Source organism: Trichomycterus rosablanca, chromosome 20 (genome assembly GCF_030014385.1).
Source record: "Trichomycterus rosablanca isolate fTriRos1 chromosome 20, fTriRos1.hap1, whole genome shotgun sequence".
In the NCBI taxonomy this organism is placed as follows: Eukaryota; Metazoa; Chordata; class Actinopteri; order Siluriformes; family Trichomycteridae; genus Trichomycterus; species Trichomycterus rosablanca.
Genome location: NC_086007.1, coordinates 10,145,921 through 10,160,693, shown reverse-complemented (window position 1 = coordinate 10,160,693; position 14,773 = coordinate 10,145,921). Strand labels below are relative to the sequence as shown.

Below are 14,773 nucleotides of genomic sequence, written 5' to 3'. Positions count from 1 at the left end.
AAGTTAAATTCTGGAAGACTATTTGGCTATTCTATGTTGGGAGATTCATAAGTAAATAAAAATAATAATAATAATAAAAAGGAAAACGAATAAGCATTTGGCAGTGCCTTGGATACCATTTAAGCAATTGAGGGTTAAGGGTCTTGCTTGAACCGACAACCCTCTGATTACTAGTCCAGTACCTTAACCACTGAGCTGTAACAACACACACGTACAGTACAATTAAATTATTCGATCAGGCGTTGTCTGGCACCCCTGGAACTGTGAGGATTAAGGACCTTGCTCAAGGACCCAAGTGCCAGCAGCAGACAAAATTGGCCACTAGTCTGCCAAGCGTTAGAAAGGGTATATTCAGAGTTCGAATCTCATCTCTGCTACCAGTCGGCTGGGCGCCCCCTAGCAGGCACAATTGGCAGTGTCTGCAGCAGACAGTGTCTGATTCAACCCTCCACTGCTGACTGAGGACGCCTCTCAACTGACACACACCCCCTCCGACACGTGCTCAGTACAGACTGCATTTTTCACCTGCACGAGTCCAGTTCATATATACCGATCAGCACTGTGCACGGAGAGCCACACCCTGATCAGCATTATTCCTCAGCCCTGTGCAGGCGCCATCAATCATCCAGCAGGGGTCGTAACTGCACCAGTTACGAGGACCTATGATCCGGCTTGCCACAACCCTGAAAACGCTGAAAACCCAGCTCTGGTGTGCTAGTAGGGCTGGGCGATATGGATCAAAAATTATATCTCGATATATCGCCCAGCCCTATGTGCTAGCGTATTTTACCGCTGCACCACCTGAGCTGCCCTATTGCCTTTAATCTTGTATTCTAGATGGGGTCTCTGAGACTCCAAACAATAGTGTTTAGAATATGGTGTTTGGAACATAATATCACTATAAAACTATTGTTTATTTGCAGTGTCCATAAAATTATTAAAAGTCATGAAGTATCAAGCTGATTGAAAAAGCCTAATATTCTGAGAGCTATTAAAGACGCTCTGGCATCTCAGGGACCCCAAGCAAAACATGAGAGTTAAAACGTTTGACGTTTTTATTCCCTGTCAGACCGGATTAGTATCCTGACCACTTGTGAATGCAGGGCATTAAGAATACTCGTACAGTCAGTTTAATATTTGATATTTTAATACTGATTTTTTGAACTATGAAGGCCCTCATGCAGATATGGCATTAATTCATTACTAAACTAAGCAATAATACATAAAATAAACAAACACACAAAGGCCAGATGCTTCTCTGTCTCTAATCTGTTGAGAATAAAACAACAAATGTTCATTACTGTTGATTTGGCATTTAATGCACATGCTAACTGTGGGCATCGTATTTAATACAGAGTCGATTACTTGAACACAGCCTTAAAGAAGATGTAGAATTAAAGTTCATTGCCACCAGTGTTCCAGTTGTAGTGTTAGAGTGCTAATTGGCTGGTGATTTTAATAAGCCTCGTTTAGACAAAGGTACATTCAGTCTGGTGAGAACTGCAGCACCAGAATAATGAACACTGATTTCGGAACTGAGAGAGTCTATTCAACATGCAATAAGAGAACAGACAATAACCATGCTAACAGGATTTCTCAGCATTAACACGCCGGTATTGTAGCTATACTGTAGCTATGCTTTAAGCTTTTTAAGAATTTAAAATTATCCCACTGATTATCCCTCTGAAGCCTGTCACAGTGACATAATTGTCTAATTGCACTTATATATTTATATATAATTAGGATTACCTAATACATTTTACAGTCTTACATGCTACATAATTGATTTCAGAACATGAAATGCCTTTATTTGTCATGTATAACATTTACATCTGTGGTATTTAGCAAACGCTTTTATCCAAACACTTACAATAGATACAGTTATGACTGGATACCATTTAAGCAATTGAGGGTTAAGGGCCTTGCTTGAACTGGCAACCCTCTGATTACTAGTCCAGTACCTTAACAACTAAGCTGTAGCTACACACATGTACAGTACAATGAAATTATTTGATCAGACGTTGTCTGGCATCCCTGGAGCCGAGAGTGCTAAGGACCATGTTCAAGGACCCAACATTGGCTGTATGGCAGAGCATGGATACAAACCGACAACCTTCCGATTGACAGCACAAAGCTCTAACCACCGAGCTACCACTGTCCAACAGTGGTATAACTACACACATGTACAGTACAATGAAATGATCTGATCAGCCGTTGTCTGGCACCCCTGGAGCCGAGAGTGCTAAGGACCTTGCTCAAGTACCCAACACTGGCTGTATGGCAGAGCCTGGATTCAAACCAACAACCTTCCAATTGACAGCCCAAGGCTCTATCCACAAGGCTATCATTGTCCCAGAGCAAATCCTGTATATGTAGCAATGCACCCAATGCTTATTATTAGTGACCTTCTCAATATCAATACATCAAACATGTCCTCAGTGGGTAGAGCTTTGGGCTATCAATCAGAAGATTGTTAGTTTAAGTCCAGGCTCTGCTATGCAGCCACTGTTGGGCCCTTGAGCAAGGCCCTTAACCCTGTCTGCTTCAGTGGCGCCGTACAATGGCTGACCCTAGATTCCAAATGAGCTGGAATATGTGGAAAAAGAATTGCATTGTACTGTACAACTGTATATGTATTTATGACAAATAAAGCTTTTCTTCCATGTATTTTAATCAACATTGTCAGTCTAAGAATTTAATCTTCACTTTATTTAAAGCAAGACCCTATACTTCTAACAAAATTGGTTAAAAATGTGGCTTAGGGTGGATAGACTCAACGTAAGTAAAGATTTTATGACCTAAACTGCATTCCAAACCAGACAATAAGGTTATACAGTGTATTTCTATGCACACTATTAATGTTATGGTTGCACAAGGATGTGTCCTGGAAATCACTTGTGTGTGCTGTGTAAACAATGCTTACCAAGACAGGAACTGTTTAGGTCCTGTAGCTATAAAATAAATCTTTGTAAAGGAGCTAAAAGTGAATAAAAGGTGATGTGTGTCTCTGCTGATTACAATCAGGACCATACAGCTGGAGTAAATATATACAAAAGCATTGGTAGCCAAGATAAAATTTGTTTTAGAGCTAAGCAGTTTTATATAAAAACAGCTTCTGGCAGTGGAAGTCTTTCTGAAACATCTCAGAGCACTAAATTCAATGGTAAGCCTATTTCTAAAATGTTTATTTTAAAGATTTGGGTTGTTTACTGATGTTGCTTCGCTTGTGTTTGGGATTAAAGTGTTCTGGACTTTACAGAAAAGTAAATTACTGTTAATTAAACAGCAAATTTCAATAAATAATCTGCATGCCAGTCTGTCTCTCTCTGTCTATCTATCTATCTGTCTGTCTCTCTGTCTGTCTGTCATTCTATCTATCTGTCTATCTATCTCTCTGTATGTCTGTCTCTCTGTCTATCTATCTATCTATATATCTATCTGTCTCTCTGTCTGTCTGTCTATCTATCGATCAATCTATCTATCTATCTATCTATCTGTCTGTCTGTCTGTCTGTCTGTCTGTCGATCAATCAATCTTACTATCCATCTATCCATCCATCCCACATTGGTACCAAAGTACATTTTAGGTATTTAGATTATCCAAAGCCACTTACATTACAGTTACAGTGTACAGTCTGAGCAATCAAGGGTTAAGGGCCTTGCTAAGGGGCCTAACAGCAGCAACCAGGCAGTGGTAGGGCTTGAACTAGCAATCTTATGATTACTAGTCCAGTACCTTAACCACTAGGCTACAGCTTGCCCAGAACAGACTGGGCTAATGAAGGCACAACAGTTCTGAGTACATGCCACACAGTTTCAGGGTCCTGTGGACCAAAGATTAAATCTCATCCAGGGTCACTATCTGTGAGTAGGTTTGTATATCCTTTTTTGTCTGCTTGAGTTTCCTACGGCTACTTTGGTTGACAATGATCGACTAGCTACTTTAAATTTCCCCTGTGTGAGTGAGTAAATAGTTCAGTGATGCCCTGCACTTAAGTTACCCTGTCCAGTGTGTATCCCTGCCCTGTGCCCAGTGTTTTTTGATGTATTGTACATTTACCATAACTATCTTTAGGCCAAAGTGGTTAAAGACAACAAATAAATAACAAATCCACAATCATGACAGGCTGAATGTGTTCCTGCTTTCACCCACAAACAGAAAACCCATTTTATAACAAGTTCCAGTGTACTACATTACTAAACAAATAAAATATTTATGTATTTTATTTCAGATATCACTAACATCATATTTCTAATGAACCCCAACTCAAACCAATTAGCTTTGGGCCACTGAACACCCTTTAAGAGCTTTACAAATTATTTGTACCAATACAGACCTTGTATAGAAATGATAATGTATTATAATTCATTCAGTAATTGTAAAACAGAAGTGAAACAGCTGCGAGAAACGTTGAAAACCCAATTAGCAAGATTTCTGCATTTATTACGTATATAATGTGGTCTGAACTTGATCTAAATAACAAGAAAAAACTGCAAAGATTTTTAGATATATATTTTTAGTAAAATATACTACAATAATTAACCATGAACAGTCCAAGCTGAAAACATATGTGAACCTCTGGGCTAGAGACTTCTCTAAAGGTCATGTTCATTTAAATGCGATGAGACTGGGTTGTAGTGGTGCCCCATGTTTCTAAGGAGGAACACACTGTAACTATGCACATACCTTTCTGTCTGTCTGTCTGTCTGTCTGTCTGTCTGTCTGTCTGTCTGTCTATCTATTCATCCATCCATCCATCCATCCATCCATATTTCTGTCTGTCTGTCTATCCATCCATCCATATCTCTGTCTGTCTGTCTGTCTGTCTGTCTGTCTATCCATCCATCCATATCTCTATCTGTCTGTCTGTCTATCTATCTATATATCTATCTGTCTGTCCATCTGTCTGTCTGTCTATTTATCCATCTAACTATCCATCCATCTATCCATATCTATCTATCTATCTGTCTGTCTGTCTGTCTGTCTGTCTGTCTGTCTGTCTGTCTGCCTGCCTGCCTGTCTGTCCATCCATCCTTCCATATCTCTATCTGTCTGTCTGTCTGTCTATCCATCCATCCTTATCTCTATCTGTCCGTCCGTCAATCCATCCATCCATCCATACATATCTCTATCTATCTGTCTGTCTGTTTGTCTGTCTGTCTGTTTATCTATGTATCTATCTATCTACTTATCCATCTATCTATCTATCTATCTATCTATCTATCTATCTATCTATCTATCTATCTATCTATCTATCTATCTATCTATCTATCTATCTATCTATCTATCTATAGAATAGATATACCATATAGTATAGATAAGAACTGTCTAAATGCATGAAGCTAAAAAGCATTACTTACAAGCTGTGTTTCTATTATTCTAGTGAACGAGAAAATGTCGTGCTTAAGAAAAAAAATAAAGACCCACATGAAGCTGGCAAAAGCCTCTTTTTTGGATGGAAGATTAGACCAAATGTAATGACTAATGCAGAAATTCAGGAAATTTAAAACGTCAATCATCAGAAAACTACAACTCCACTCAGATCATTTAAGGCTCTACAGAGATTTGTGTTTTCTTCTATCAACCAGTCTTGTGCTCACAGTGTTTGGAAATCAACTGACTTGTAGTATAAGGTGAGTTAAATGAAATACAAAGCAGAGCTCTTAGTATAGAGCCCACTGGGACTGATGCCTGACACCCCTGCACTTCAAGGTCAAAAAAACATCTGCAAATTGGCACCTCATCCTGTTTCATTCAGCCCCCGCTGTGCTAATGAAAGGGCTACAATGCTGAATTCACCACACCTCTTATCTATTTATTTACATACACACGCTGCATTTTCCTTCATAAAAGACAAATTGAATCTTCACATTCGGCTTTGATAATTGGCTGAATGTGATCTCTGTGTAAACGTATCTGGCGGATTGTGTGCCCATCTCGAGCCTGCAAGATGAAACCCTGCTGATACTGATTATGGCGCTTTTCATGTCAACAGCTATGTAAGAGATATCTGCTTCAGCATATAGAAAGCAGAGACGGATCTTGAAGTCTTGAAATGTGACTGTGCTATTTAAAAATGGCCCAAGTCATATGCTTATAGACTAGATATGATGCCAGATGTTTTACATTCTAAAGCAGGGGTGTCCAAACTTTTCATATTGGGGGCCAGATGGAGTAAAAATTATGCAAACAAGGGCCACAGACACTTATGTAAGAAAACAAATAAAAATTCAACAGTACTAACAATTTACTTGTGACTAACGATCTTTGACGTGGTGTAAACTAAGATTTTGCCGATGTCACTCACCAGTTTATAATCATTTTCCCACTTTTCCCCCAATTTTTCTCCCCTAATCTAGTCGTGTCTAATAACCCTGAATGCGTCCTCTATACTGATTCGACTCTTCACCGCTGACTGAGGACGCCTCTCAACTGACATAGGTCCCCCCGGCACATACAGTCAGTACAGACTGCATTTTTCACCTGCACGAGTCGAGTTCATACACCGACGGGCACTGTGTACAGAGGGCCACACCCCCATCAGCATTATTCCTCAGCCCTGTGCAGGCGCCATCAGTCAGCCAGCAGGGGCCGCAGTTGCACCAGTTATGAAGACCTATGATCTGACTTTTTACCCCAACCCTATAAACAACAGCCAATCGTTGTTCATGCAGCCGCCCAGCCCAGTCTGAAGGCAGAGCTGAGATTTGATACGATGTATTCGAAACCCCAACTCTGGTGTGCTAGCGTACTTTACAGCTGTGCCACCTGAGCAACACATAATAGGAAGATTATTATATTTCTTTAAATTAAACGTACCCACTTCCCTTTGAACTCGGAGAAAAATATTTATTCTTCAATATGATTATTATTGTTTTACATACTGTACCTAGTAGTCCCATTCTTATGCTTATACTTATTATTAGGTATATATTACTAAGTATATAGACCTTATACCCTATATGTAAATTGCTAAAGTTAGTTATTTATTATTATACTAATCATAGATATGTAAGTTTACTGATATACTGTACTTTGTTTTTATTTTGCACAATGCTACTATTTGCACTTCTGGTAGATGCTAACTGCATTTCTTTGCTTTGTACTTACTTACTTACTTACCTACTATCTATCTATCTATCTATCTATCTATCTATCTATCTATCTATCTATCTATCTATCCATCCATCCATCCATCCATCCATCCATCCATCCATCCATCCATCCATCCATCCATCCATCCATCCATTCATCCATCCATCCACTCAATCCATCCATCCACCCATCCATCCATCCATCCATCCATCTATATATGGCTATGAGTTTATTGGACATACCATTCCAAAACTTCTGAGGGGCTTTCCACAAGGGTGGAAAAGCCAAGTGTTTGTTGCAGTCTGTGCCCAATCAGTTAAAAGATTGCACTCCTCCCACAGTCCAAAAAAATGCAGTCAGGTAAAAAAAAGATACTAAAATTGCCCTTAGATGTGTGTGTGTGTTAAGGTGTGAATGTGTTCGTGTGATGGACTGGCGCCTTGTCTACAGTTTTTCTGTGTGCCTGGCGTCCACTGAGAGCTGGGATAGGCTCCAGCACCCCCCTTCGACCTTGATTAGGTCAAGCGGCTTAGAAAGTGAGTGAGTGAATGATCATACTGGTACAGGAAGGTCTTTCTCCTTTCTCTAAACTGTTGAAAGGATATATTTAATATAGGTCGGGATCCCATTTTAAAATACACTTACACTTGCTAATAGTGGGTGTGTCTACAATGTTTGTTTAAGCCCCTAAAATAGGGTCACTGACCAAATAAAGAGAATCCCTAGCTTGAATAAATAAAATGAGTAAAATGAGGTTGATCAGGTAGCTCCTACCTTGTCTGCCGAACTCGTCCACCTCATGGTGAACAACATCCTTAACTCGTGTGCCGTAGGCCACTCGGGGGTCCTGCTCGAAGGCCTTGAGTGTCTCGCTGGAGCTGTACGATTTGGGTTTGAGCTTGCCGTCTTCGCTGTCGGCCGATGAGCTAGTGTAGCGGCGCTCGGCGTCCCGCCGTGCCGTCAGAGATCGGTACGGTCTACGTTCCTTCACTTCCATCGTGAGCTTGTCTCGATTCTCCACATCAAAGGAAAAGGAGTCACTTCAGCCTCTGCGATTCTAGAACGGGAAACAAAAGAAGTTTTATGTGGGTCCTTTTTTTTTAAAGACATGCTGTGCTGGCTGTGCTGCTGCCAAGTATGCATTTAATTCCTCACAGTAATACGAGCCAGTAATCTGCCAGTCAAAGCAAGAAATGCAGCTCCAGAAGCAACTTCTTTGATTTCATTATGCAATTTTCCAATTCTGTTCAGTAATGGACGCTGTAATTTGTACTTATAATCGTTGATGATTCATTAAAAACACATTTTTATATATGTAAATACACCGATCAGCCATAACATTAAAACCACCTCCTTGTCCATTTTATCAGCTCCACTTACCATATAGAAGCACTTTGTAGTTCTACAAATACTGACTGTAGTCCATCTGTTTCTCTGCATGCTTTGTTAGCCCCCTTCCACCCTGTTCTTCAATGGTCAGGACCCCCCACAGGACCACTACAGAGTGGGTATTATTTTGGTGGTGGATCATTCTCAGCACTGCAGTGACACTGACATGATGGTGGTGTGTTAGTGTGTGTTGTGCTGGTATGAGAGGATCAGACACAGCAATGCTGATGGAGTTTTTAAACACCTCACTGTCACTGCTGGACTGAGAATAGTCCACCAACCAAAAATATCCAGCCAACAGCACCCTGTGGGCAGCTTCCTGTGACCACTGATGAAGGTCTAGAAGATGACCAACACAAACAGCAGCAATAGATGAGCGATCGCTCTGACTTTACATCTACAAGGTGGACTAACTAGGTAGGAGTGTCTAATAGAGTGGACAGTGAGTGGACACGGTATTTAAAAACTCCAGAAGAGCTGCTGTGTCTGATCCACTCATACCAGCACATCACACACTAACACACCACCACAATGTCAGTGTCATTGCAGTACTGAGAATGATCCACCACCTAAACAGAACAGGGTGAAAGCAGGCGAAAAAAGGTATGTAGAGAAATAGATGGACTACAGTCAGTAATTGTAGAACTACAAAGTGCTTCTATATGGTAAGTGGAGCTGATAAAGCTGATCTGTGTATAACAAGAGGTACAAATCCTTTTTAAATTAAATGTTGGCTTTATTCTATACTAGGAATAAAAACTATACTATATTTGAAGTGTGCAATATAATACAAGGATGTATTTTAGGGTGCCATGATGTTGATAAGTCAACATATGATGACATGTAGCAAGCAGTGCCCAGCTTTAGATGATCCTCCAGTCGAGGATTATCCCCATCCCCTGTTCAAACCACCACTGCAGCATTTTTGTAGCTTTGATAAAAACACAGGCACACCCAGTGCAGGCGACCAGCAGGATTCATTTTGATAAAATACAGCGCAACAAATCCGCTGGCTATAAACTTTATGGTTCGAGTCCTGCCACAAATATTCACCCCCCTCCCTTTTTTTCCCCTTTATGAGGCTCAGAGAGAAATAGTGCACTACCAGATGCTTTTTTAAGTGGCAGGTGTCCTTCTGTGCACTGTTGTTTGGAGGATGTGAATCATGGGTGAGAGCAACAGTGCAGCCTGTCAAATCCGGCGGAAAAAAATGGAAACTGCAGCAGTGATTAATAACACGACTCGACCGTAAAATCTAGAAAAATACTATTCTCAATTAAGGGGATTATTAAAAGACACAAGTTATTAGGAACATGTGTGGAGGATAGTATTATTGCAAAAATATGTGGACACACTTTTTGCTAATTTAACCACACCTGTATAACAGATGCATATTGTTAATCGTATAGCAACTGGTGATAGAATAGCTTATGCTACATAGCTTAGCAATTTTTACATTTAGCACAATCGTTGAATGCCACCTCTCCAACGAGTCAATACATGAAATTTCTGTCCTTGTGTACTGTAGTATAAAGTGGAAAAGTCTTAGTAGACCAGACAAGCTTACAGAATAGGTGTGTTTAGCCAGACATGCTAACAGATGCCCCCCCCCAGAGCTGTAGCACACCTTAACCACATCACTTACATTTTATTTTAAACTTGAACTAATCATCAAACCTCCTTACTGTATTTAAGTAGCTTTTGTGAAAGTTTTATACTATATTTACTAATTATTCATGACCACCAGCTTGTGCAGCATAGACAGCAGCTTAATGGGCTGGATGTGACTTAATCAGGTCCTGGTAGGTTGTCACAGGTATCTGGCCATGAGCCATGCTGAATGCAGTACATCTATAGAGCAAACTCGATGTCTGAGATGGTCCCAAAGATGCTCATTTGGGGTAAAGTCTGTACTTGGAAGTCAGAAGTCTTGGTCATGCTCTTCCAACCAATGTCAGACATTTCTAGCCGTGTCACGTGTCGCATTGTCTTGCTGGAAGATCCCAGCCGCCCCTGTATGGGTGTATGTGATCTGCAAGGATGGTTTCATACCCAGTGCCTTCCACACTGATGCATGGGCCCAGAGAATGCTACGATCAGCAATAACATTAAAACCACCTTCTTGTTTCTACACTCACTGTCCATTTTATCAGCTCCACTTACTATATAGGAGCACTTTGTAGTTCTACAATTACTGACTGTAGTTCATCTGTTTCTCTGCATGCTTTGTTAGCCCCCTTTCATGCTGTTCTTTAATGGTCAGGACCCCACAAAACCACTACAGAGTGGGTATTATTTAGGTGGTGGATCATTCTCAGCACTGCAGTGACACTGACATGGTGGTGGTGTGTTAGTGTGTGTTGTGCTGGTATGAGTGGATCAGACACAGCAATGCTGATGGAGTTTTTAATCACCTCACTGTCGGACTGAGAATAGTCCACCAACCAAAAATATCCAGCAAACAGCGCCACGTGGGCAGCGTCCTGTGACCACTGATGAAGGTCTAGAATATGACCAACTCAAACAGCAGCAATAGATGAGCACTGCTGTGTCTTATCCACTCATACCAGCATAACACACACTAACACCACCACCATGTCCTTGTCACTGTATTGCTGAGAATCATCCACCACCTAAATAATACCCACCAACGTCATAATGTTATGCCTCATCGGTATAAATAAAAATAAATAAATAAATAAAGAGAATAATAATAATAATAATAATAATAATAAACAAAGGATGAGAATCGAACTCAGATGCCCAGAAAACAGAGGTGAGAATCAAACCCAGTTCCCAAGAAACCTGGATTGGTGCAGCACCGACCCTATCTGCTTGTGTTGGCATAATAAATCGTCATAAACTGCATGTGTAAACAAACAACAACATGGTAGGGATGCCAGGCCTGTGTAATGCCATGCAACAGTTTGTATGTTAATGTAATTGGGTGACAAAGTGTCTGGAGGCGCGGGTGAAAACAGAATGGCGCTGGCTCGGAGATGAATTGCTTTGTTTCGGGAGTGAAAATGGTGCTTCGGTAGGCTTATGGGTGAAGGCACTGCGATTTATAAGGCTACCTGTTCTCCTGCAGCAGGTAATCTCGCCGCATCGTGAGACTATAACCAGGCTTGGAGCATGTCGATGTGGATTTATAAAGTTGATTAGAGGCTGGGTCATTGTTTTCTCTGGGGCTGGTTTAAAATGGAGAGATTTCCCCACTTGATTCATTTAATTTGCTTCAGTCAAGCTCTCTGCAAACGCCAGCCCTTAAATCAACTGTGTCATGCAGCGTGGGGTGAATTATCTGAATTCAGCACGGGCTCATGCTCAGTCTGAGAGCTGGGTGATGCTGCCATAAATGGACACGAAATTGATCCACAGGCTGATGAGATTGTTACGGATTGCAGCATTGCGACTGGTGTGGGTCTCACACAATGGATGGATGTGCTCTAAAGGACATACTATGGACGCTACACATACTAAACTCCACCTGGAGGCAGTATGTAGTAGGCATTATGTAAAAGGACATATTTCCAGTAAGCTTTCAGGTGTATGGAAGACTTATAAACTTATAATTACAGTAATTTATGTGCTGTTAGCTCTTTATACATCCTGTATTGGGACAAGGATTAAAAGAACATTTAGAGTTTAATCATATTATGAATGATTAATTGGCCTTCATGGTTTTAATGTAAATACTGGAATAGCAAGACCACCAACATATGGTCAAAATACAAACCTGAAATGCTGGGTCAGCAGGTACAATGTGTTTATTTATTGGGATTTTAACATCATGTTTGACACATTTTGGTTACATTTAGCACAGAACAGAACAGGTAGTTACTGGTTACGCAAGATTCATCAGTTCAAGTCTTTAATGTCAAACACAGTCATGGACAATTTTGTGTCTCCAATTCACCTCACTTGCACGTCTTTGGACTGCTGGAGGAAACCGGAGCTCCCGGAGGAAACCCACGCAGACACAGGGAGAACATGCAAACTCCACACAGAAAGGACCGCCCCACCTGGGAATCCTAAGAAAAGTCTAAGACACATGGATGTTATATGGCTGGATAGCACTGTCGCCTCACAGAAAGAAGGTCCTGGGTTTGATTCCCAGGTGGACATGGTGGTTTCCCCCAGGAGCTCCGGTTTCCTCCTACAGTCCAAAGACCTGCTGTCAGGTTAACTGGAGATAATAAATTGTCCATGACTGTGTTTGACTTTAAAGATTTGAACTGATGAATCTTGTGTAACTAGTAACTACATGTACTATCATGAATGTAATCAAAGTGTGGAGGGAACCGGAGCCCCCTGTGGAAACCCATGTAGACACGGGGAGAACATACAATCTTCACACAGAACGAACCCGTAAATAACCTGTTCCACCTGGGAATTGAACCCAGGACCTTCTTGCTGTGAGGTGACAGTGAAAAGTGTGTAAAAACATGACAATAAAATCCTAATAAATAAATATGGTTGGATAAAGTGTTGACTACAGAACACACATTAGTTCATTACATCACATTATAGAGCCAAAAGTAAGTGGACACCCCTCCAAATTATTACGTTTCAGAGTTTCCAGTTCCACCTAGTCCTAATTGGTGTATAAAATTGTTTATTTACATAAATATTTAAAATAAACTCTACAGCAACAATTTGAGAGTTTGTTTGCAAGTCCATCATGATTGGTGCACAAAGTTAGGTCCTTAAAGACATGGCTTGATAAGTTTGGAGCACAGAACCCTGACCTCAACCCTCTTGAAAACCTTTGGGATTAATTAAAACATCAACTGCCAACCAGACCTTCTTGACCAGTACTGATGACTGAATGACCGACCTGTCGAAAGGCTTTGTTCACTCAATGGGTACTATTCAGTTTCACACAGTTCAAAATTATGTGGAAAGAAACAAGGTTCATGGATCTTATAATCAACACAGACAAGATTCACCTCAGTTCCCAGTTACTGTGAGATTGCTGGTATCAGGTCAGCCCTGAACTGTCCTCTACTGCCAGCATATCAGCATCGTGTTGGAAATAGAACTAACAAGACCGGGATGTCCATATTTAAAAGTACTAATGCTATTGCCTTGCTACTGGAAAATGTTGTTAAACTAATAGCATTTCTCGATTCCAGAAATATGATCATAAACTTATACTGTAAGCAGACTCCGTTTTCTCTTTACCAGTTCACTGAAGCTCATGTGAATCTGGTTCTTTGTTTGGAGAAATGATTCTTTATCTAATTCTAGGTCTGCCAAGTAGCAGTCTGTTGGCACTGCTCTGACTTCTGGATCCTTTGCTGTTGATCCAGTTAGGCAAAGCTGTCCACCACTAACGTTAGTGTTCTTTCCTGTTGTCATGACTTTGTCCTCTTTTTACTCTGTTCTATAAATATTCTTATAAGGGTCTTCAGGTTCTGATTTTCTGCTATGAGTATTGTATTACATTTGTGATCATCTTTTTCTGTTTCAGCATCTCATATAGCACTTTTCCACTAAAATAACTCTGGTTCTTGAACCGGTTCTGTTTGGGTTTCTTCAAAACTTGGTGTTTTTTAGAGAACCGACCATAATTGGGCATTACATAAAGAAAGTAAAAAAAAATAAGGAGTAGTAACAGAGTTGTTACAGATGTTACAAATAGCCGATTTGCTCAGCGCTCGGCTTCAGCGATAAAAAAAAATCACTAAAGTTCCACGACACGAACATTCATTTGTGTGAAATAACCATCAAACCCACTCTAAAATACAACACATGTATCTGTGTTTAGCTGTATTTACTTCACATGTGGTGTTTATGTAGCTCGGGGTTCTGAATTCGCTTCTTGGGAAAAATAAAACGTAACGTGGCTGAATGGACTAAAAATACTACACAGGTACACTACATTTCTCTCTGTTATTACTGGTTATAAGTGCTCTGTATTGCTCAAATTCATTGCTCGTTTTAGTACAACAAGCCACGTTATGAATAATTTTTTATGTTAAGCGTTGTTCGTACTGTCTGGGTTGCTTTTACCACGTCATATCACACAGTTCACACAGTTCATCTCTTTTGAGACGCTTTGAAAATATCAGCGGCAAACTGGATCAAAATTAAATCAGGTGAACTTTAAAAGAGACATCAGCACAGTGGTTTTACAGCTTCTCATGTAAAAGCACCCAAACCGCTACACTTTGACATGCCCATCGATGACGTCACGGTTCGCGCTGAAAAAACAAGTATTCTGTGGTGCCAGATTAGAACGCTAGTTTGCTGACTGGAACCTCTTTTTTTGTGAAAACACGCG

General features: G+C 40.5%; 1 protein-coding gene across 1 annotated transcript in view; it reads right to left on the bottom strand.

The window, feature by feature from the left end:
• The window catches only part of tenm4 (teneurin transmembrane protein 4), a 349,240-nt gene that overhangs the window by 246,539 nt on the left and 87,928 nt on the right, over nucleotides 1–14,773 (bottom strand). Inside the window, exon 2 of the mRNA XM_063016253.1 lies at nucleotides 7,870–8,152. Coding sequence (XP_062872323.1) covers nucleotides 7,870–8,092 — 223 coding nt within the window. The 5' untranslated portion in view covers nucleotides 8,093–8,152. The remainder of the gene's footprint in view (nucleotides 1–7,869; nucleotides 8,153–14,773) is intronic.